The following is a 25,409-nucleotide window of genomic DNA, read 5'->3' as shown; positions in this document are numbered from 1 at the left end:
AACGACGCTTGCAAATGCATTAAATATTTTCAAAATATTCGTATATGGGGCATTTATTAATAATCTAAACGCCATGCTCTTAACAGCCCTGCCAGTTCTTTCAGCATTTAATAAGGCTGAAGTGTAAACTTCAAAAGACAGGAAGGAATTTAGTATATTTCTTTCAACAATATTACACATTTGAAGGAGGGGGGGAGGGGGGGGGGCGGGTGGTAAGCTGACATGACTCAAGTTAACATCTCCCCCCCCCCCACCCCTACCTCCATCCTGACAAGCGTCAGACCACTGATTTAGAAATCACAGATGTGGTCACACCATATTTTGCAACACCACGGACCTACAGATATTTTAAAGTCCGTGCGTAATACCCTGGCACTTTGACCAACCCTTCACTGAAAACAGCGTCATGCTGCTATTAATAATTCCGGACCTTACCATTGCCCAATCACCAGCAACAGGGGCTGGGAGAGGGGGGTGGGGGGAGGGAAAACCAGGTCTCTGCACGTACACACACTCCACCACAAATCATTGCGTCACCCCCTTCCAGCGCCAACTGGAACAGGCATGTCTTTCGTGAACAATTATAGGTGTAGGGGGAAACCCACTGGTCTAAAGATGTCTTTAAGTCAGTGGGGGAACAAAGATAGAATATTCTTCAGTGCAGGTCAGTTGGTTTCACCAACAGGCCCCCCTCCTACCTTCCCCAGAGTGAGAAGCTTTTCGTATCCGCCTTCACAGCCTCAACGCCAACAGGATTTGTTTGTTTGATGGGTGGGGGTGGGGGAGGGGAACGCCAACAGGATTTGATTGGTGGGGTGGAGGAGGGTGGAGGGAGTCACAATCTCTCTCTCTCCCGCACCCCCCTGCAAGGAATGTGATATAATCAAATCATGAAGCTATCTGAAGACAGAGGCAGAGAAGACAGACAGGCAGAGACAGACAGACAGACAAACAGAGGGGAGAAACAGTGGAGGGAAGAGAGATAAAGAGCGATGTAATGGGGCATGAAGGAGCTGTAATTATGCATTCTCAGACATTGTATGGAGTGGGTTGTGATGCGGATAACAAAGCAAACAGGCCACATTCACGGAACCAGGACGTCAAAGCTGCAATCATTACTGCTGTTACCGTAGTTATTGCTGACACTGAGATTACTGCTGTCACTGAGGTTACTATTGTTACTGGTGTCACCGAGATAACTGTTTTTACCGCTGTCACTGTTGTTACTGCTGTCACTGTTGTTTCAAATGAGTCTGTTGTTACCGTTGTTACTGCAGTTACCGTTCAGAGTTGGCCTTGATCCACAACTCCTGTTTCCACTACTGCCAACACAGACAGGGACCACACACAGTATGGAGCCCCACAACCACTCCCCCCCCCCCCCCCCGCACACCACCGCTCCCCCTCTCCCCACACCACCACTCCCCCTCTTCCCATCACACCATCACTCCCCCTCTCCCCACACCACCACTCCCCCTCTCCCCATCACACCACCACTCTCCCTCTCCCCACACCACCACTCCCCCTCTCCCCATCACACCACCACTCCCCCTCTCCCCATCACACCACCACTCCCCCTCTCCCCATCACACCACCACTCCCCCTCTCCTCACCACCACCCCCTCTTCCCATCACACCACCACTCCCCCTCTCCTCACCACCACCCCCTCTTCCCATCACACCACCACTCTCCCTCTCCCCACACCACCACTCCCCTCTCCCCCCCTACACCCCCCCCCCCCGCACACCACTACTCCCCCTCTCCTCACCACCAACCCCTCCCCTCCCGCACACCACCACTCCCCCTTTTCCCACCGCTATCCCTCTTCCCACCCCCACCCCCTCTACCCATCACACCACTACTCCCCCCTTACCCCAAACCACCACTCCCCATCTTTCTACCACACCCCCTCTACCCACCGCCCAACCACTACCCGACACCACCAGGCTTTTCTCACCACCAGTCTCTCCTTCCCCACTCCACCACCCTCACCTCCTTCACACCACCACTCTCCCCTTATTCACACACCACTCTCCCCTTATTCATACCACCTGTCTCCCCTCCCCCGACACCACCAGGCTTTTCTCACCACCAGTCTCCCCTCCCCCGACACCACCAGGCTTTTCTCACCACCAGTCTCCCCTCCCCTGACACCACCAGGCTTTTCTCACCACTCGTCTCCCCTCCCCCGACACCACCAGGCTTTTCTCACCACCAGTCTCCCCTCCCCCGACACCACCAGTCTCCCCTCCCCTGACACCACCAGGCTTTTCTCACCACCAGTCTCCTCTCCCCCGACACCACCAGGCTTTTCTCACCACCAGTCTCCCCTCCCCCGACACCACCAGGCTTTTCTCACCACCAGTCTCCCCTCCCCTGACACCACCAGGCTTTTCTCACCACTAGTCTCCCCTCCCCGCACCACCACTCTCACCTCCTTCACACCACCACTCTCACCTCCTTCACACCACCACTCTCACCTCCTTCACACCACCACTCTCCTCTCATTCACACCACCAGTCTCCCCTCCCCCCACACCTCCACCACTCTCCCCTCCCCCCACACCACCACTCTCCCCTCCCACCACACGACCACTCCCCTCTACCACCACACCACCACACTTCCCCCACTCTCCCCTGGGGGGAACACAGCACTGGAATGTGAACACCAGGACACATGTCGTCGTCAAGTCCGGAACATTCTCAGTTTACAACAGCAAACAAAACCCCGGGCGTTTGGAAACTGAACTGTCACCTCTCCTTGTCATTTGCTTGCTAGCTCTGCATCCACTTTAACTCACTCAGTACGGCCAGTCCTCTCTTCTCCTCTACACGGACCCCTCGGATGTCCAGTGGGTGTCTGAATGACCCAACCTTTAGCTTCCGTCGTCAGAAATTGTGGTATTCTTTGTCAACATTCACCTCTTCAGTATAAGAGCCTTCAGCTTGCAATATTTTGATGGTAATTGGGGTGAAACGCTGTTAACGTCGTCTCTTTCGCCGTTCGTATGGAGAGAGTTAAGGACACCGGCACTCCACTCCCCCCTCTCCCCCTGTCCCTCCCCCTCCTCCCCTCTGTAGTTATTGGTACCCGTGTGTTATCCAGGTCGATAAGGCGGAATTCCCATGCTAAGTCATGTTGTTTGATTCAGAACGTGGAAAAAGATAGGACGGGGGAAAGGTGGCCATGGTGGTGTATGGAAATAGAACCTTGCTCAGCCACACTGAGGTAAAAAACCCACGACACACAGGGGGAGGTGGTGGGTGTGGTGGTAGGGAGAGGGGAGAGGTGTGTAATCGATCGATCAGTGTTCAGGAATCAGCTTGTCGTTTTTCACTGTGTGTGTGTGTGTGTGTGTGTGTGTCTGTATGTGTGTGTGTGTGTGCGCGCGCGCGTGTGTGTGTTTATGTGAGAGAGCGAGAGAGAGCGTGTGTGTGTGTGTGAGAGAGAGATAAAGAGCCTTCGTGCGTGCGCGTGCGCCCGCGTTGGTAAGTGTGTGTGTGTGTGTGTGTGTGTGTGTTGTGTGTGTGTGTGTGTGTGTGTGTGTGTGTGTGTGTGTGTGTGTGTGTGTGTGTGTGTGAGTGATAAAGAGCATGCGTGTGTGTGCGTGCGCGCGCTTGTCTGTGTGTGTGTGTGTGTGTGTGTGTGTGTGTGTGTGTGTGTATGCGCGCGCGCGCGTCTGTATGTGTTTGTTCACTCGGTGTGAACTCTCTCTCCAACGGTCACAATTCGGGTATGTTGACAAGCACGAGTGACACAGCTTTACTGAAGGTTCAAGGCTTTTCCAGCCTGGCAGACCCAAGCTGGAAGATTTGGAACCAGTGATCAGGCACCTCCCCCACCCCACTTCCAATCCGACACCCCCACCCCTCAAGCGTGACAAGGGATAAAAGCCAGCAGAGAGGCGGATTGACGGCAGTGATCGTTAAGTCGAAAGAACAGTACACCATACAATCAGCACTACTACGGCCTACGGTACAGTCAGTGCGCTGGTGAGTATGAAGTATTAATTACTGCTGTCTGTTTAGTATCAGTGTGTTGTTAAGTGTGAACTGCTGTCTGTACTGTGTCAGTGTGTTGGTAAGTGTGAGCTGCTGTCTGTACTGTGTCAGTGTGTTGGTAAGTGTGAACTGCTGTCTGTACTGTGTCAGTGTGTTGGTCAGTGTGAACTGTTTGTACTGTGTCAGTGTGCTGTTCGGTGTGAACTGCTGTCTGTACTGTGTCAGTGTGTTGGTCAATTGAACTGTCGTCTGTACTGTGTAAGTGTATTGGTCAGTGTGAACTGTCGTCTGTACTGTGACAGTGTTTTGGTCAGTGTGAACTGTCGTCTGTACTGTGTCAGTGTGTTGGTCAGTGTGAACTGTTGTCTGTACTGTCAGAGAGAAGGGGGAACAGAGTGACCGAGGCAGCGATACAGAGAGAGAGGAGTTAGGGGGTGAGGGAGGGTGATAAGTTGGTGGGGGGAGTAGTGGTGGAGGCGCAGGAGTCAGAAGATGTCTGTAGACAGTTGGAACAGTCTGACAGCGGCATGTGGCCGTGAAACCAGATACCCTGAAGCTGTTGTATCTGAAACGTGGAACACACACACACACACACACCACACACACACACACACACACACACACACACCGCAATGATCGAGTGTCACACTGCCATGCTAGCTGAACCTCGTTACGACCAGAGTGTGTGAAGTGGTTTATTTTATTTTATTTTATTTATTTATTTATTTATTTTTTTTTTACATGTTTCTCTTTTAACTAGGTCACCTACAATCTTATCAATGCACGACGCAGGCACACGCCTCTTTACAGTCTGTGTGAATGTATGATAGTAAGTTGTGTCCGACCATGACCACCAGAACAGCAGAGGGCGTTTTTTTTTTTTAACCGCTGCCCCAACTGTCTGGACAAAAATTCTACATCCCCACTCTCTCGGCCAGGAGGGTTTTAAGACAGTCGGCGTTTGGATGGTTCCCAAAGGCCAACTTATATAAGATAAGATAGGATAAAAATGATTTTATTATCTCATCAAGAGAAATTAAACCAGGTGGGCAAGAGAAAGGTAGACAAGAACGCAACACAAAACCACTAGACATGACATTTAAAAAGAAGCAATAAACATAATTTTATAAGACATTCATATAAAAAGTATTGCATGCATTCACTTAGAATGTTGTAATTAATCATAATCGTAAACATGTTGAAAGCCCTTAGCTAAAGCTGCAGCGCTAAGAGCAAGTGCAATCTTGCCTGCTAGTTTGGAAGTCATAGTCATTCACGAAAGACTAAGCTGTAATTGCAATGGAGAACCCATCGATCATGCAGCTCTCAGTTTGCTGTTGACCCAACTGGAAGCTTATGTGATATCTGTGATATAAGCTGAGAGCGTTAGGGTGTGAACATGTACAATCCTACCAATCCGCGATACGGTCTATGTAAATGTTCCTATTCAGAACGTAAACAATGAACGCCCATTTTGATTTTCTGTCCAGTTCCATTCTATTTCTGACTTACATACTGAATTTTTGTTTTATCTTGTGACAGGCTGAAGACGAAAGCGGAACTTGACAACTGATTGGTTCCTTTGGCAACCACGCCGTAGAATATTCGACTTGAAAAGAGAGAAAAAAGAAAGGAAGAAATAAGAAGAGAAATAATTTTTAGGGGAAAAAATACACACTGTGAGAAGAAAGAAGAGAAGTCGAGGAAGAACGAATAGAAGAAAGAGAGAGAGAGCAAAGCAGCACGACTGAAGAGGCACAGCGTGTGACCGGGTGGCCCATGAAGTTTCCGGGGCAAGCCATGAGCATGAGGGGTCACGGGGACACCCACACCCACACAAACGGCAGTGTCAGAAGCCTGGAGGTGGAGGGGGGCAGGAGAGGGAGGGTGGGGGATTTGCAGAACGGGGATCGCTCCCCGAGGGAGGGCAGCCCGGTGGCCGTGATCCAGCGGATCCCGCGCTCCCCCCGCCTGGCCGACCGCCGGGGCCCCAAGAAGCTGATCCTGCACATGGACCTGCGCAACACGCTGCTGGTGGCGGACTCGGTGACGCAGGTGTCTGTGGAGCAGGCGCTCAACGCCTTCCTCACGGGAGCCACGTGGGGGCGGGAGGAGGAAGGGGGCCGGTGGGTGTGGCACAGTGACGTCCCCTCCATCAAGCCGCCGGCGGCCGGCACGTGCACCTACTACAAGTTCCTGGAGCGGCAGCTGGTGCGGACGCCCTCGGAGAGAACGGCGCTGCGCCTGGCCACGGGCGACTTCACCAGCACCCCCATCGGCACCCCCTTCCTTCCCCACTTCCAGCGGCTGCTGCAGGCCCTGAGGTGGCAGCACGGGCAGGAAGAGCGGGGCCTGCTGACCATGGCTGGCCGTGACGGGCGGCGCTACCACTACATCCTGGAAGGCGTGTACCGCCTGGTGCGACACCTTCTGGCCACACAGCGCCGCTTCGCGCTGGTCATCAGGACCTACGGGCTGGACGCCCCCCACGCCCTGACCTCCCTGGCCCACGGGCTGTCCGGCCAGCACCCCGCTATGCCCCAACACCCCGCACCCCACCTACCCGTCAACCCCACCCCAGGCCGCATCGACCGGCCCAGTGCTGACGTCATCCTGCTGGAGGCCTTCCGCCCCGACTCCAGCTGCGAGCTGTTGTGTCAGCTGAGTCACGAGAGGGACATCTACCGCTTCCTGTCTGCCTCGGAGGTACGGCACGTGCTGCATGGCGCACACACCTGGCTGTCTGTCTGACTGCGCCTCCCTCACCCCCTCTCTGTCTCTGTCTCTGTCTCTGTCAAACAGGACAGACACGACCATCCGTTTAAACAAGACATAAATTAACTACAACGTGGAGAATTTGTACAGCAAGTTAAACGATATTTCTTTCATAAAATATGTTGAACTCTGATTTTGTTTGTTTGGCAGAAACCTTCAAGTAGGACAAAGTGCTTCCCGAAAAAGGAAACGAAAGGACAAGGAGGCTCTGACAGCAAAGGATTAAACAACGACAAAGAGTGGCAACTCCCTCCATTTACATGGTACACAACTTGAAGACCATGCTGCTTATGCTACCGATTCAGTTAGCACACAGGTAAAGAAAGGTACACTGGAACAAACCCAGACACTTCCTCAACCCGTGTGCTAGCTGAATCCGTAGTAAAAGCACGTTGTGTATATTGTAAATGGACAGTTACCACTTATAAAAAAAAAGAAAAAAGAAAAAAAAGGTAGAAATTCTGGAGTCAGCTGTGAAGATATTGTGGCAGTTCGATTAGTCAAGTGTTTGTTTTTTTTGGTTTTTTTGTTTTTTTAACTGAAAAAGATATACTGATAATTACAACTTGTGTAGCTCCAGAAAACAGCCAGGCGACATTTACGGCTATTTCGAAGATTAAAAGAACCACACACAATAGAATACGAAAAAAAGTATAGAGAAGAAAAGAAACATACAAACAATTGGTATCCTCAAAGAAAGAAATATTCAATAAAGAAAAAAAAAGTTAAACTGAAACAATCAGATAGCAGTCCCAAAAACATTCTGGAGCGTATTAGGCCTGTCAAAAGAAAAGCAGTGTTGAGCAATGATATTAATAAAAAAATAAAATTCTTTAGATCAGTGGTATGAGCATTTTCAAAAGATAACACAGTGACACAAGACGGGTCACAGGAGGAAATCCAAACAGAAAAATACACTAACGAATCAGAAGATCCACTTGTTAACGATCTGATATCTATGAAGGAAAAAAAGAAAAAAAAAAGAAAGAAAAAAAAGAAAAAAAAAAGAATATTGACAATGATAAGATTTTCAACGATATGCTCAAGCACATAAATGAAACAATTATTATTTTTTCGAGTTCAACTCTCTCATAAGCTTTCTGAACAGGGCAAGGTTCCAAAACAATGGTGCAAATCCTTTCTAGTTCCGTTCAACTCTTTCATAAGCTTTCTGAACAGGGCAAGGTTCCAAAACAATGGTGCAAATCCTTTCTAGTTCCGTTCAACTCTTTCATAAGCTTTCTGAACAGGGCAAGGTTCCAAAACAATGGTGCAAATCCTTTCTAGTTCCGTTCAACTCTCTCATAAGCTTTCTGAACAGGGCAAGGTTCCAAAACAATGGTGCAAATCCTTTCTAGTTCCGTTCAACTCTTTCATAAGCTTTCTGAACAGGGCAAGGTTCCAAAACAATGGTGCAAATCCTTTCTAGTTCCGATTTACAAGAAAGGTGATACTAATCTGCCTGACGGTTATCGTGGTGTTGCTTTAACGAGTGTAGTAAGCAAAATTATAAACACATATTTTGAACAAGACCGAAAGGGAAGAAAAAGCAAAGTAGAAAAACAAACCGGATTTAGAGCTGGATATAGCACCACACACCATATTTTCACTCTGTATTCTACTATGCGCAAATATTCAGCAAAGCATTCAAAGCTTTGTGTAGCCTTCGTCGAATTGCAGAAAGCTTTCCACTCAGTAAAAAGTTCTCTTGTCGGTGTTCAATAGAAAAAAAAGGGGTATTGAGGGCGAATTATATATGGCAATGCGATGAATTTACGATGTATTCATATTTCGACTTCTCCGACAACAATATCTTTTAGTTCGTAGTTTGTACTATCCCTGAGGTATCGGAAACGTGCTTTAATTCACGTGGCTGTTGTTGATACAGTGTCCTTAATTAAATTGAGACAAGCTGCTTGTTTGTCGTCCAGACATCGACAGGTCTACGTGACGCTGAGCGCAGTGTATTACACAAAGTAGTTCTTTGTGAAAGCGGCACACTGCATTATTGACGTAGACTGACATGTCTTGTTCAGCAAGGTTCCAGTCAGTGCTGACAACAGTGCCGCACTTCATTTCCCTGCTCTTGTCCTGGCTCTGGCCCATCGATTCTGTGTGTGTGTGTGTGTGTGTGTGTGTGTGTGTGTGTGTGCGTGTGTGTATCTCTGTGTGTGTGTGTGATATGTATGTGCGTGTCATAGTGTGTTTGTATGTGTGTGTGTGTGTGTGTGTGTGTGTGTGTGTAATATGGTGAGTACGCGCGCGCTCGTGTGCGTGCGTGCGTGTGTGTGTGTGTGTGTGTGTGTGTGTGTGTGTGTGTGTGTGTGTGTGTGTTTTATAGGGTGTGTGTGTGTGTGTGTGTGTGTGTGTGTGACTTAAACGAATGTTTTCCCTCTGCAAGCTTTTCAATACCCAGCAGTAACTGTTACATGACCACCAAAGTAGGTGTTTTAATGTGTGTGTGGTGGTGTTGTCAAGGTGTGGGCGATGTTTAACGGGTGTGTGGCGGTGGTGTCAGGGTGTTTTAATGGGTGGTGTCAGGGTGTTTTAACGGTGGGGTGGGGGTGGGGGGGTGGCGATGGTGTCAGGGTGTTTTAACGGGTGTGTGGCAGTGGTGTCAGGGCGTTTTAACGGGTGTGTGGTGGTGTTGTCAGGGTGTGAGCGGGTTCAAGGACGACTTCAAGTACTGGCAGGACCACCACTACAACCACCACACGGGGAAGCCACTGTGGATTGACCCCTACGACACACAGCACCACCACATCATCTTTGACGACAACTTCAGGGCGCTGGACGAGGTCAGTCCACGTTCTGCTCTCTTCTTATTCTGCCTTCAGCCATTCCGTGTCCATTCCGAGTCCATTCCATGTCCACTCCATGTCCATTCCATGTCCACTCCATGTCCATTCCACGTCCATTCCGTGTCCACTCCATGTCCATTCCGTGTCCATTCCATGTCCACTCCATGTCCACTCCGTGTCCATTCCATGTCCATTCCGTGTCCATTCCTTGTCCACTCCATGTCCATTCCGTGTCCTGTCATCACAACATCACAGTGAATTCGACGTTTCTGTCGCTCTTTCACGCGCTCCTTGCCCCCTGTCTCTTTGTCACTCGTTCAGTAATATGTACTGAGAAATGTAATGATAACAGTGAGGACGCAAGCCACACAATAGGTATGGGTGTCTCTGGCACTGAGTGTTGCATGCAGGTTGATACACAATTCGGTTTATCACCAGCAACAGAGGGACACGGCTTAGGTCAACTCACTACCTGATCATCATTACATGATTATGTGTCGTCATCTCTCCAAGCCACGTGACCACAGAACACATGCATGCATACATTATCCTTTGGTTGACCTCCCCACCCCTCGCCCCTTCCCTCATCCGTTAATCGGTGTCTCCGAGCATAATCACCTGTCTTCTCCCCACCCTCTGTCTTCCTCTGTGACCAACAGTATCCAGTGTCCCCACTGCTCTCTCTTTGCCTGGCTTCTCAAGATCTCTCTCTGTCTCAGTATATCCTCCGGCCAAACTCAACATCTCTCTCTCTCTCTGTCTCTCTCGGTCTAACGCAGCGTCTTTGTCTCTGCAAATTCTCATGGCTAACTCAACATGTCTCTGCATATACTGTTGGCAAAACTCAGCATCTCTGTCTGTCAGTCTATCTCTTAGGCGTCTCAATCTCTCTTTTTCTCTTTCTGCCCGTCGCCCTCTCTCCGCATATTCCCCAACCTAACCCTGGATATCCGTTCTCCTTCTCCACCCCGTTGGTGACCCCCACCTCACCCACCATGTCTTTATCCTTCCCCAGGACAGCATCGTAGACGTGAGAGTGTTCAGCCAAGAGGAGAGTACCCGTGCCTACAGTCTGGGCAAGACGCAGTTATCGGTACTGGAGGACGTGTGTCTGGTGCAGGCGGACCTGCTGCAGAGCATAGAGGACAGGGACTACTTCCTGCGAAAGGTGGAGCTCTGCGAGGCGAATTACTCCCGCATGCTGAAAACCAACACCTTCCCCTCCTAGCCCACAGACATCCTACTGACGGTGATGTCAGCACTGTACGGTTGCTGTTATTCCTGGACACACTGACAGTGAAGTCATTGCTGTTACTGTTACCCCTAGCCACACTGACAGTGAAGTCATTGCTGTTACTGTTACCCCTAGCCACATTGGCAGTGAAGTCATTGCTGTTACTGTTACCCCTAGCCACACTGACAGTGAAGTCATTGCTGTTACTGTTACCCCCAGCCACACTGACAGTGAAGTCATTGCTGTTACTGTTACTCCTAGCCACACTGACAGTGAAGTCATTGCTGTTACTGTTACTCCTAGCCACACTGACAGTGAAGTCATTGCTGTTACTGTTACTCCTAGCCACACTGACAGTGAAGTCATTGCTGTTACTGTTACTCCAAGCCACACTAACAGTGAAGTCATTGCTGTTACTGTTACCCCTAGCCACACTGACAGTGAAGTCATTGCTGTTACTGTTACCCCTAGCCACACTGACAGTGAAGTCATTGCTGTTACTGTTACTCCTAGCCACACTGACAGTGAAGTCATTGCTGTTACTGTTACCCCTAGCCACACTGACAGTGAAGTCATAGCTGTTACTGTTACCCCTAGCCACACTGACAGTGAAGTCATTGCTGTTACTGTTACTCCTAGCCACACTGACAGTGAAATCATTGCTGTTACTGTTACTCCTAGCCACACTGACAGTGAAGTCATTGCTGTTACTGTTACTCCTAGCCACACTGACAGTGAAGTCATTGCTGTTACTGTTACCCCTAGCCACACTGACAGTGAAGTCATTGCTGTTACTGTTACTCCTAGCCACACTGACAGTGAAGTCATTGCTGTTACTGTTACTCCTAGCCACACTGACAGTGAAGTCATTGCTATTACCGTTACTCCAAGCCACACTAACAGTGAAGTCATTGCTGTTACTGTTACCCCTAGCCACACTGACAGTGAAGTCATTGCTATTACCGTTACTCCAAGCCACACTAACAGTGAAGTCATTGCTGTTACTGTTACCCCTAGCCACACTGACAGTGAAGTCATTGCTGTTACTGTTACTCCTAGCCACACTGACAGTGAAGTCATTGCTGTTACTGTTACTCCTAGCCACACTGACAGTGAAGTCATTGCTGTTACTGTTACCCCTTGCCACACTGACAGTGAAGCCATTGCTGTTACTGTTACCCCTAGCCACACTGACAGTGATGTCATTGCTGTTACTGTTATCCCTAGCCACACTGACAGTGAAGTCATTGCTGTTACTGTTACTCCTAGCCACACTGACAGTGGAGTCATTGCTGTTACTGTTACCCCTAGCCAAACTGACAGTGGAGTCATTGCTGTTACTGTTACCCCTAGCCACACTGACAGTGAAGTCATTGCTGTTACTGTTACTCCTAGCCACACTGACAGTGAAGTCATTGCTGTTACTGTTACCCCTAGCCACACTGACAGTGAAGTCATTGCTGTTACTGTTGCCCATAGCCACACTGACAGTGAAGTCATTGCTGTTACTGTTACTCCTAGCCACACTGACAGTGGAGTCATTGCTGTTACTGTTGCCCATAGCCACACTGACAGTGAAGTCATTGCTGTTACTGTTACCCATAGCCACACTGACAGTGAAGTCATTGCTGTTACTGTTACCCCTAGCCACACTGACAGTGAAGTCATTACTGTTGCTGTTACTGTGCCAGTGCTGTGGACAGAAACCTCACATCCCAGTGAATGTGATTTCCTCAGTGAACGCACCGGCATCCAAAAAGCACAACAGTTAATGTTTGTGTACTTGTTGGTGTGACTGTGGGTGTGATTGTCGGTGTGGTGGTGGGTGTTGTAGCTGTCGATGTAGTTGTGGCCATAGGCAGCGAAACCTGAAGGGCAGCAGCTGTTTGAGCAGACAGACCAGTGACAGGACCTAGGGGTCGGGAAAGAGGACGAGTAGTGGGGTGTTGGAAATTTTCAGTTTCGGTTTCTCAGTGAGGTGTCATTGCGTTCGGACAAATCCATATATGCTACACCACATCTGCTAGGCAGATGCCTGACCAACAGCATAACCCAATCCGCTAATAAGACCATAAGTGCATACGAATATAATAATTATATATACATATCTGTCAGAGTGGGTTTCTTCCACAGAATTTCACTAGAGGACAACAGTTGTGACTTCTGTTCGTATGGGTCCTTTCCAGTGCGCCAAGCGCATGCTGCACACGGAACCCCGGTTTATGGTCTCACCCGAATGACTAAACTCTCAGTTTGATTTCCCAGTCAAACTTGGGAGAAAAGGCACTGGCAGATAAGAGTCTTAACCACCGAACCGCCTCCCTTGTTGTGGAAAGACACGCCCCATTGGTTCCGGACAAACAACCTGGTTCCGGACCCGGGAGACACTCCCCGCTCTGCCCTCAGGGTGTCGACGGTCCGCCCACTCACACTGTGTCGCCTCTTGGGCAAGTATGGGCCAGTGGTGGATTGACTCCGGGGCTTCGTGGTTTGTGGACGTCAATGGGCCGTGTGTGTGTGTGTGTGTGTGTGTGTGTGTGTGTGTAAGGCCATTACCTAGCTGTCTTTTATTTGCTCACTGGCTGAATTTTTTTGATTGCTCACTGACTGAATGGGTAGAGAGAGAGAGAGGGGGAGAGGGGGGGGGGGGGCGTGGGGGGTGTGGGGGGGGAGAGAGAAAGGGGGTGGGAGGGGGCAGGTACAGATTTTTTTCCCGTCCACTACACACACCTGTGATTCTCAGACCTTTTCTACAGCACAAAGACCTGGTTGTATAACTACAACTGAGGAATAACTGAGAGAGAGAGAGAGAGAGAGAGAGAGAGAGAGACAGACAGACAGACAGACAGACAGAGACAGACAGACAGACAAAGAAACAATCTGTGTTGAAGTGTGTTTCCTGGGTTTACCATTTCACACGTGAGAGAGAGAAGAGAGAGAGAGAGAGAGAGAGAGAGAGACAGAGAGAGACAGAGAGAGAGAGAGAGAGAGAGAGAGACAGAGAGACAGACAGAGACAGACAGACAGAGACAGAGAGAGTAGCTCAGTTCATACACAAGACGAAATCTGTGATCCTGACTATTTACAGAGAAGTACGTGTTGCAATGAGTATTATACATTTAGTCAACTGGAGAAACGATGCAATGGGTTATCATTATGTGGAACTGAAGAAACAATGCAATGGGTTAACAAATATGTAACTGAAGAAACAATCTGTTCCTGATATAGAGCAGTTCACCGGTTCACCATTTTACAAAGAAACAATCTGTGTTGAAGTGTGTTTCCTGGGTTTACCATTTCACACGTGTGGAGCGAAACACACATGTCTCAGGCTTTTATTTTATTTATTTTATTATTTATTTTTTTTTTTGTGGTCGGATTTCACTACATGGGGAGCGAACTTCAAGTATGCTTACCTAAAAAAACACATAGTTCACCCCCACCTCTTAACCGTCTGTTCAGGCGAAGAAATAAAATGACGTAGACATTATGTGTTCAGGCGATGAAACATCGGAGTCCTAATCATTGCACTGGATCTGCAGTTAATACCCATCCTGCAGTTTTCGTCATGTTGAAATCCGCTCATCGTTTCATTTTGAAAAGTTGTGTGTGTGTGTGTGTGTGTGTGTGTGTGTGTGTGAAACCTCAGGGTCAAGAAAAACTCACTAGGAAATTGTTACTTTTCGGTGAGGTTTGCTTTCAATATGCTGATTTTGTTTGGGTATTGTATTTAATCAAAGTGATATTGATGTGTTTTACTCTGATTAAACATTGTAATAACTACATTTCTACTTTTATTTCTGGTATAAATGTACAAATATACCTTTATGTCTGTGATAAAGTTACAGATTTGATGTTCATGATTGATTTACAGCTGTACCTTTTTCGGTGATGACTATGTAATTGTATGATTGTGATAAACTGACAGATTATTTATTAAGTCCGCTGTAGTTTACACTCGTCCATCGTTGAGACAATCTTCTTTTTGAGGCAATAAATACAAGTTGAGTGTATGAAGACGCCAGATACCGCCCCTATGTCCTGTCCCGTTCCAATAGTTACCAGGTACCTGGTGGGAGTGGGGGAGCCGGGGGGTTGGGGGGGGGGGGGGGGGGGGGGGGGGGCGCACTCTATGACAACGATTTGTTCAAGCCACGCTGTTGTCCAGACAAATATGTATGTTACCATTGGGGAATGAAAACCGGTGAGTGTGTGTGGTTGGGGGTTGTGGTGAGGGGTGTGTGGGTGTGAACACTGATGTGTGACTGAAAACAGCTGTCAGTATGCCGTACCAAAGGAGACGGTGTTTGTCAGCATGTGTCAGGGCATGGTGTTTGTGTGTCAGCATGTGTCAGAGGACACGGTGTTTGTTTGTCAGCATGTGTCAGGGCATGGTGTTTGTGTGTCAGCATGTGTCAGAGGACACGGTGTTTGTTTGTCAGCATGTGTCAGGGCATGGTGTTTGTGTGTCAGCATGTGTCAGAGGACATGTGTTTGTGTGTCAGCATGTGTCAGGGCATGGTGTTTGTGTGTCAGCATGTGTCAGAGGACACGGTGTTTGTCAGCATGTGTCAGGGCATGGTGTTTGTGTGTCAGAGGACACGGTGTTTGTCAGCATGTGTCAGGGCATGGTGTTTGTGTGTCAGCATGTGTCAGGGCATGGTGTTTGTGTGTCAGCATGTGTCAGAAAAAAATAATGTCTGACTGTGTCTTTGCACATATCAATAAACCCTTGTCTGAAAAACAATTTCTTACTGTGTCTTTCAACACATCAATAAACTCTTGTCTGAAACACGATGTCTTACTGTGTCTTTCAACACATCAATAAACTCTCGTCTGAAAAAAATCTTACTGTGTCTTTCAACGCATCAATACACTCTTGTCTGTAACATGTCTTAATATGTACTTCAACACATCAATAAACTCTTGTCTGAAACACAATGTCTTACTGTGTCTTTCAACATCAATAAAACCTTGCCCGAAAAACAAGGTCTGACTGTGTCTGTAAATATACAGGAAGGTAAAGTGTGGCACTGACGCTTGTCTGTCACATTCCTATCAACAGATGGATGGACGTACTGGCATACATGTGAATTCTTCAACAACACGAGGATCATCAACGACAGTCACGGTTTTGCCAAATAACACAAACGTGGCACAATGTAAAACAAACAAACAAACAAACAAAAAACAAACAAACCGATACATGATCAAACTGGTTACAAAGACAGACATTCTACACATGTTGTCAGACAGGTAAAAGCTAATATTTTACATTTTTTACACATAGTGTCTGGCTGGTTAAATAAACATTTCACATACGTTGTCAGATTAGTTAAAACCGACATTGTACAGATTTCACACGGCTGCCACATGTTTTGGGAGATGTTCCTGACGTGTACAACAGGGCAATGACAGATGTGTTCATGCCCTGCAGTGTAATCAGTACAAGTCTTTCTCAATCAGTCACACTGTGGTGTAATCAGCGCAAGTCTTCTTCAATCAGTTACACTGCAGTATAATCAGCACAAGTCTCCCTCAAACAGTTACATGTCCTGCAATGTAATCAGTACAGGTCTTCCTCAGTCACACACTCCACAGTATAATCAGCACATCTTCCTCAATCAGTCACGCTGCAGTGTAATCAGCATAAGTCTCTCTCAATCAGTCACACGTCTAGCAATGTAATCAGCGCATCTTCCTCAGTCACACTGTATTGTAATCATTACAAGTCTTCTTCAATCAGTCACATGTCCTGCAGTGTAATCAGCAGAAGTCTGTCTCAGTCAGTCACACGTCCTGTAGTGTAATCAGTACAAGTCTTCCTCAATCAGTCACACAGCATTGCAATCAGTACAAGTCTTCCTCAGTCAGTCACACGTCCTGTAGTGTAATCAGTACAGGTCTTCCTCATTCAGTCACACAGCATGGCAATCAGTACAAGTCTACCTCAGTCAGTCACACGTCCTGTAGTGTAATCAGCACAAGTCTTCCTCAGTCAGTCACACAGCATTGCAATCAGTACATGTCTTCCTCAATCAGTCACACTGCAGTATAATCATTACAAGTCTTCCTCAACCACCACACAATCAGCACAAGTCTTCCTCAGTCAGTCACATTCCAGTGTAATCAGTTACACACCCTGCTGTGTAATCAGCATCAGGTGACACGTGTGGTGGACACCGACCAGTGGACCTACAGGTCACACAGGTACTACTACCGGGTTGTAAAGATGACACCTGTGTTGGAGAGCACAGCTGATGATGGAGGATGGTGCAGCTGTGGTTTCCGTGACAGGTGTGTGTGTGCAGACCAACTCGCAACACTCCACCATGAAATAAGGAACAAAACGCTTTGATCACACTCTTCACGGCAATGTTGTTCGTCCACCGCACAGTGTTTGTGTAGCCCTGAGATCAATGGTAAATAACTCGTTTACGTTTAAGGCTCAACCAAGTGGTTGTTTCCCTTCCTGTCGTTGGCTGGGAACCGTTCACCCGTGTGTCTGTGGACACTAGCGAAGACAACAGTTGTGCAGTGCATGTTGTGCTGTGTAGTGTGTGTTAAGTAGTGTTCTGTGTTGCGGTATGTGTGTTAACCAGTGCAATGTAAAGTGAGTTGTGCAGCGTGTGTTAAATAGTTTATTATATTGTGTGTTGCATATTGTGCTGTTGTTTTTTTTTTATTGTGTGTTGTGCAGTCAGTGTGTGTTGTTAAGCAGTGCATCATATTGTGTTGTGCAGTGTATTGTGTAGTGCTTTGTATTCTGTGATGTGTACTGCATTGTAAAGTGTGTTGTGTATTGTATTGTTTGTTGTGTAGTGTATTATACAGTCATATGTATATGTATCAAAAAGTATTATGTATTCTGTTATGTGTTGTGTAATGCAGTGTTTGTGTATTGCACTGCACATTGTCTTTTATTGTTTTATATTGTATTACACTGTATTGTGTCGTGTTGCACTGCATTGTTTGTATCTCTTTGCACTACACCATATTATTGTCTTGATTTGTCACAAACATTTGTCTGTGTGTGAACTTCGAACTCCTCTGCCGATAGATTATTATTGTTGTTGCTTATTGTCTCGCCGACTACACAGGGCCACCCCAGGACTGCCAAACCACACAAATGCTCAAGCGCGTTAAACAAAAACTGTCACGTACAAAAACAAAAAAAAAGTTGATACGATATAAAATAAAGCTAATCTTTCAAAACACCATTAAGATAAAACAACAAAACACGGTTCATGACACATTATCTTGATCATTTACCAACTTAGCTTGCTGGAAAAAAGAGAGGGGAATGGACTCAGAAGGCAGAAAAAGGAGAGAACAGCGAAGAAAAAAAAAGGGACAAAAATACAGAGAGCAACAGAAAAGAGGAAATTTCTGGTACAGAAATCCGACATCCAACAAGCGGCCTTCAATGGACAGTTAGTTGCCAAAAAAGATACCCACAGGAGGGCCACTCACCCCCACACCCTCCCTCATCACTCATCTCAACACCCTCACTCACCACCCACCATCACCACTCATCCTAACACCCTCCCTCATCAATTATCGCCACAACCTCCCCTAGCACTCCCCCCCCCCCCCAACTATCTCTCATCACCCCCCTCCCCAACCACTCATCCCCCACGCCCTCCCCCACCACTCACCCCCACCCACCCCCATCCATCATTCATCGCCACGCCCTCCCCCATCACTCACCCCCACCCACCCCCATCCATCATTCATTGCCACGCCCTCCCCCACCACTCATCCCCACCCACCCCCATCCATCACTCATCCCCACCCCCCCCATCCATCACTCATCCTCACTCCCCCCTCCCATCAATCACTCACCCCCACACACCCCATCCATCCCTCATCGCCACACCCCCATCCATCCCTCATCACCACACCCTCCATCCATCACTCATCGCCACACCCTCCCCCATCACTCATCGCCACACCCTCCATCCATCACTCATCTCCACACCCCCCACCGTCACTCATCCCCACACCCCCCATCCATCACTCATCCCCCACCATCACTCATCCCCACACCCCCCACCGTCACTCATCCCCACACCCCCCAGCCATCACTCATCCCCACACACCCCCAACCATCACTCATCCCCACATCCCCCACCATCACTCATCCCCCACCATCACTCATCCCCACACCCCCCATCCATCACTCATCCCCACACCCCCATCCATCACTCATCTCCACACCCCCCACCGTCACTCATCCCCACACCCCCCATCCATCACTCATCCCCCACCATCACTCATCCCCACACCCCCCACCGTCACTCATCCCCACACCCCCCACCATCACTCATCCCCCACCATCACTCATCCCCACACACCCCCCATCCATCACTCATCCCCACACCCCCCATCCATCACTCATCCCCACACTCCCCATCCATCACTCATCCCCACACCCCCAACCATCACTCATCCCCAACCAATCACTCATCCCCACACCCCCCATCCATCACTCATCCCCCACCCCCCATCCATCACTCATCCCCACACCCCCCACCATCACTCATCCCCAACCATCACTCATCCCCACACCCCCACCATCACTCATCCCCCACCATCACTCATCCCCACACCCCCCATCCATCACTCATCCCCACACCCCCTATCCATCACTCATCCCCCACCATCACTCATCCCCACACCCCCCATCCATCACTCATCCCCACACCCCCCCACCATCACTCATCCCCAACCATCACTCATCCCCACACCCCCCACCATCACTCATCCCCCACCATCACTCATCCCCACACCCCCCATCCATCACTCATCCCCACACCCCCTATCCATCACTCATCCCCCACCATCACTCATCCCCACACACCCCCACCATCACTAATCCCCCACCATCACTCATCCCCACACACCCCCTATCCATCACTCATCCCCCACAATCACTCATCCCCACACCCCCCACCATCACTCATCCCCCACCATCACTCATCCCCCCACCCCCCATCCATCACTCATCGCCACACCCCCCATCAATCACTCATCGCCACACCCCCATCCATCCCTCATCACCACACCCTCCATCCATCACTCATCTCCACACCCCCCACCGTCACTCATCCCCACACCCCCCATCCATCACTCATCCCCCACCATCACTCATCCCCACACCCCCCACCGTCACTCATCCCCACACCCCCCAGCCATCACTCATCCCCACACACCCCCAACCATCACTCATCCCCACATCCCCCACCATCACTCATCCCCCACCATCACTCATCCCCACACCCCCCATCCATCACTCATCCCCACACCCCCATCCATCACTCATCTCCACCCCCCCCACCGTCACTCATCCCCACACCCCCCATCCATCACTCATCCCCCACCATCACTCATCCCCACACACCCCACCGTCACCATCCCCCACACCCCCCACTACTCATCACCCCCCCACTATCCACCCCCACATCACTCATCCCCACACCTCCCATCCCACATCACTCATCCCCCCCCCACCATCACTCATCCCCCACCCCCCATCCATCACTCATCCCCACACCCCCACCATCACTCATCCCAACACCCTCATCCATCACTCATCATCCCCCACCTCCCATCCCAACTCCCCAACCATCACTCACCCACACCCCCATCCATCACTCATCCCCACAACCCCCAACCCATCCACTCATCCCCACACCCCCCACCATCACTCATCCCAACCATCACTCATCCCCACACCCCACCATCACTCATCCCCCACCATCACTCATCCCCACACCCCCCATCCATCACTCATCCACACCCCACCATCACCATCCCACCACCCACTCATCCACACCCCCACCATCACTCATCCCCACACCCCACCATCACTCATCCACCATCACTCATCCCCACACCCTCACTCTCCCCACCATCACTCATCCCCACACACCCCCATCCATCACTCATCCCCACACCCCCCATCCATCACTCATCGCCACCCCCACCCCGCCACTCCCCCCACTATCTCTCACCCCCCTCCCTCCCTAAGCACTCATCGCCACACCCTCCCCCATCACTCACCCCCCCACCCCCTATGCATCACTCACCCCCACACCCCCCGATCCATCACTCACCCCACACCCCCCATCCATCACTCATCGCCACACCCTCCCCCATCTCTCAGCCAATCACCTGTTCACCCAGGCCACTCGCTACGCCTCTCACCCCCCCCCCCCTCCCCTACCCCGAAACAAGTGCAGCACAAGGCCAGTATGTGCAGATCTCTGTTCTCCAAGTGGCCTCTGAGGGCCGTGACCAGGCATGACGGGATCAGCTCGTGTTGTTACGCCAGCTGTGACAACGGGGACAGCTTTCACAGTTACTTCACCTGTCCTGCTCACTCTTTCCCATGCCTCACTTCACCTGTCCTGCTCACTCTTACCCATACGTAACATACCTGGTCAGACAATAACTTCGCTCCCTTCGTGCATCAAATTCACGCCCAATGTCCACGTCGTCCACTCGCTAAACAAACCAACAACAAGAAACAACAGCTAACCCCCTACAGTAAACATACAAGAACGAGCCAGTTTTTTCCAAACATCAACAGATCATGGTAACCTGTCTCTGCCTGCCAACGTTCATGGGATGTAGTGGCTACTACGCTACATGCTGTACGTGCTGTATCACGATGACAATAGTCACTATCCAACAGCAGTCGGGGTCGACACACCACAGGAAACTGATGACACCTGGACACACACAGGAAACTGATGACACCTAGACACACCACAGGAAACTGATGACACCTGGACATATTACAGGAAACTGATGACACCTAGACACACCACAGGAAACTGATGACACCTGGACACATTACAGGAAACTGATGACACCTAGCTGGACACGTTAAAGGAAACTGACGACACCTGGACACGTTACAGGAAACTGATGACACCTGGGCACATTACAGGAAACTGATGACACCTGGGTACACTACAGGAAACTGATGACACCTGGGCACACTACAGGAAACTGATGACAGGAAACTGATGACACCTTGAAACACCACATGAAACTGATGACACCCAGACACACCACAGGAAACTGATGACACATGGACACATTACAGGAAACTGCTGGCACCTGGACACATTACAGGAAACTGATGACACCTAGACACACTACAGGAAACTGATGACACCTGGACACATTACAGGAAACTGCTGGCACCTAGACAGACTACAGGAAATTGATGACAACTAGACACACTACAGGAAACTGATGACAACTAGACACACCACAGGAAACTGATGACACCTAGACACACTACAGGAAACTGATGACACCTGGACACATTACAGGAAACTGATGACACCTGGACACATTACAGGAAACTGCTGGCACCTAGACAGACTACAGGAAACTGATGACAACTAGACACACCACAGGAAACTGATGACACCTAGACACACTGCAGGAAACTGCTGGCACCTATCTTTTATTGTCCGCACCCCACACATAACAATCTATAATTGTCCACACCTCACACCTATCAAGGTATTGTTGTCCACACCTCACACCTATCAAGGTATTATTGTCCATACCACACCTATCAAGGTATTGTTGTCCATACCCCCCACCTATCAAGGTACTGTTGTCCATACCCCACACCCCACACCTATCAATGTATCGCTGTCCACACCCCACACCTGATAACATCAGAATGAAACAGACCTTGTGTCGGCAAACTCAGGCTGACCGCTATACCCACTGACCCGAAAAAATAGTTTTCTATCTGACGTCTTTCTACTTTGAAGTAAGGTGCCGAAAAAGTAAGGCACCGTGTGCGTGCAGGTTCTATTTCACAACGCAATTTCCCTAATTGATGGCGGACGTCTTAGTCACGAATGAGCGCCAAGCGGGATACCCAGATACTCTCTGGAGGCACTGAAGCGGTCAGGTTCCAACAAGATGAGTGCACGGCGGCATTGCTAATCTCATCAATACCAATGGAGGGTGTGTGAGTGTCGTCAGCGCAGCTCAATTCGCCACCACTGTTTAACGTAACTGTTTTGGTTACCACCTGTTCACTGGGTCACTTCATGAAGGGGTGGCAGGGTGGATAGGGAAGGGGTGGGTGGGGTGAGACAGGGGAGCTCTTAGGGTGATCATCCGCACGCTTTGACGTTTCATTGAAGCTGAAAACTGCCACGTGTCTTGAGACATTTCGTCGATACATGGAGTTGAAACAATGTGGTCTGTACTAAGAGTGTGTGTGTGTGTGTGTGTGCGTGCGTGCGTGCGTGCTTGCGTACGTGTGTGTGTGTATGTGGTTACACCACCCTATGTTCCAAAGCCTTTTCCACACTCCACCCCCAGAAACAATAAAGCGAAAACAGGGCTGAGGGTGGGTGAGGAGAGGGGAATGGGGTGCTGATACACAAACGGTGACCGCTGCGTGGCGTGAGAGAGAAAAGGTGAGGGTAGGGAGAGGAAGGTGCCGGGGTGAGGGAGAGAAGGAGGGAAAGGAGGGAGAGAGAGGAGTGAGGTGAGGTCCACAGGCAATAGGGGCAGCACTCACGGGCAGGAAACAGACAGGTGAGAGACCTGTGGCTGGCCACACGTGGACCTCTGCCTCCTGTCCTGCTGCACCTCACGGTACGGGTGATGGTCAGTCACTGTTTAATGATTGGTTTTCGGATGGCTTTTTCTTACTCTGCACTTGTTTGTTCCGTTTTTCACTGATTCGTATTATTCATATTATTTCTTCCTTGCCACGTTCTTCGTGTACCATGGTATTTATTTATCAACTTATTCATTTATCTATCTTATTTCATTTCATTCTATTCATTAATTTTGTTCATTCATTTATTTATTAATTATTTGTTTTTGTAATGATTAATATATTCATTTATCTTTTATTGGTATCTTTGTTTCTAACTGCATCTGATTAATTTGAAATTAAATTAGTGTGCTTTCCCCCCAAAAAAGTGTAAATGTTACACTTTAAAAACAGAAATAAATGCATGCAAATTTATTCTTTCTCTTAACTAATTGTCCCATCTATTCCAGTTTCAATCATTTTCTTTCACCATGCAGCAATTTCAAAACGCATTTTTGATACTGAGCTCATTTCAATCAGATATTACCTTCATATATGTTCATACTCTTTTTCGCCGTTGGTTACCTTTTATATACAATGCACGCGTGCAATGGATTAGTGCGTACATCCTTTACATTTGTTTTGCTTTCAAAATGTTATGCAATATAATAATCATAATAGTAATAGTAACAGTGATAAGAAGAATATAAATGTTATAGTAGTAGTAGTAGTAGTATTTTTGCCTCTTGGCTGAGCAGAGGTGATGTAGCTTATACGTAAAAGGCACTATGAACAGTGGTCACTACATCACTGAGCACTATGGACAGTGGTCACTACATCACTGAGCACTATGAACAGTGGTCACTACATCACTGAGCACTATGAACAGTGGTCACTACATCACTGAGCACTGTGAACAGTGGTCACTACATCACTGAGCACTATGAACAGTGGTCACTACATCACTGAGCACTGTGAACAGTGGTCACTACATCACTGAGCACTATGAACAGTGGTCACTACATCACTGAACATTGTGAACAGTGGTCATTACATCACTGAGCATTGTGAACAGAGGTCACTACATCACTGAGCACTAAGAACAGTGGTCACTACATCACTGAGCACTGTGAACGGTAGTAACTACATCACTGAGCACTGTGAACAGTGGTCACTACATCACTGAGCACTATGAACAGTGGTCACTACATCACTTAAAACTATGAACAGTGGTCACTACATCATTTAAAACTATGAACAGTGGTCACAACATCACTTACCACGTTATCATGAACAGTGGTCACAACATCACTAAACACTATAAAAACTGGTCACTACATCAGTAAAAACTATAAACAGTGGCTACTACATCAGTAAAAAAAACAACTACGAACAGTGGTCACTGCATTACTAAACGATGTAAACAGTGGTCACTTCATCACAAAGCACTAGGAACAGTGGCCACCACATCACTAACCAAGGGACTATGAACAGATGACACCCATTTCACCAACCAGACTAAACCCCTCTGGTTCCTCAGATCACCTTGGTCCCGAACTGAGAGTGACGTAATCAAGGGCCTGACGTCAGTATGACGTGTCCGGGGACCTACCCCACCGTGCTGAACGGGGTGATTTCCTACAACGACAGCAGCACGGCGGAGTACCAGTGTCTGAGCGGCTTCTACATGACCGGCACCAAGCGGATCACCTGCACTGCCGGCGTCTGGCAAACTACGCCCACATGCAACGTCATCGAGCAGGCGGATGATGTCTTCCGTGAGTGACGTCATTGTCCTGTTGGTGACGTGACCGAGGGGCATGATATAAATTGTTTTTTAATCCTGGGGGGCGCGAATGAGGGGCTGTCTCAGGCTTTCGTTCCCAGGAGAAGGGGGTGGGTGGGTGGGTGACGAGTTATATACTGATGGTTGGGTCTGGGTGGGCTGATCAGAGCGCCCAAAAACCCCTTCAACTTGTCTGTCTTCAGCAGAGGACTGTACGTTATG

The 25,409-nt window shown here is 48.8% G+C and overlaps 1 protein-coding gene across 1 annotated transcript in view; it reads left to right on the top strand.

Annotated features, from left to right (window-relative positions):
* LOC143285064 (uncharacterized) overlaps positions 1-10,957 on the top strand; it is a 17,085-nt gene extending 6,128 nt beyond the window's left edge. The window contains exons 2-5 of the mRNA XM_076592255.1: positions 3,790-3,993; positions 5,545-6,708; positions 9,432-9,575; positions 10,594-10,957. Of these exons, the coding sequence (XP_076448370.1) occupies positions 5,782-6,708; positions 9,432-9,575; positions 10,594-10,806 (1,284 nt within the window). The 5' untranslated portion in view covers positions 3,790-3,993; positions 5,545-5,781 and the 3' untranslated portion in view covers positions 10,807-10,957. The remainder of the gene's footprint in view (positions 1-3,789; positions 3,994-5,544; positions 6,709-9,431; positions 9,576-10,593) is intronic.
* Positions 10,958-25,409: the final 14,452 nt, after the last annotated feature.

This window comes from Babylonia areolata, chromosome 8 (genome assembly GCF_041734735.1).
Source record: "Babylonia areolata isolate BAREFJ2019XMU chromosome 8, ASM4173473v1, whole genome shotgun sequence".
Classification (NCBI taxonomy): Eukaryota; Metazoa; Mollusca; class Gastropoda; order Neogastropoda; family Buccinidae; genus Babylonia; species Babylonia areolata.
The sequence above is the reverse complement of the archived record's forward strand: the minus strand, read 5'-3'. Positions and strand labels throughout refer to the sequence as shown.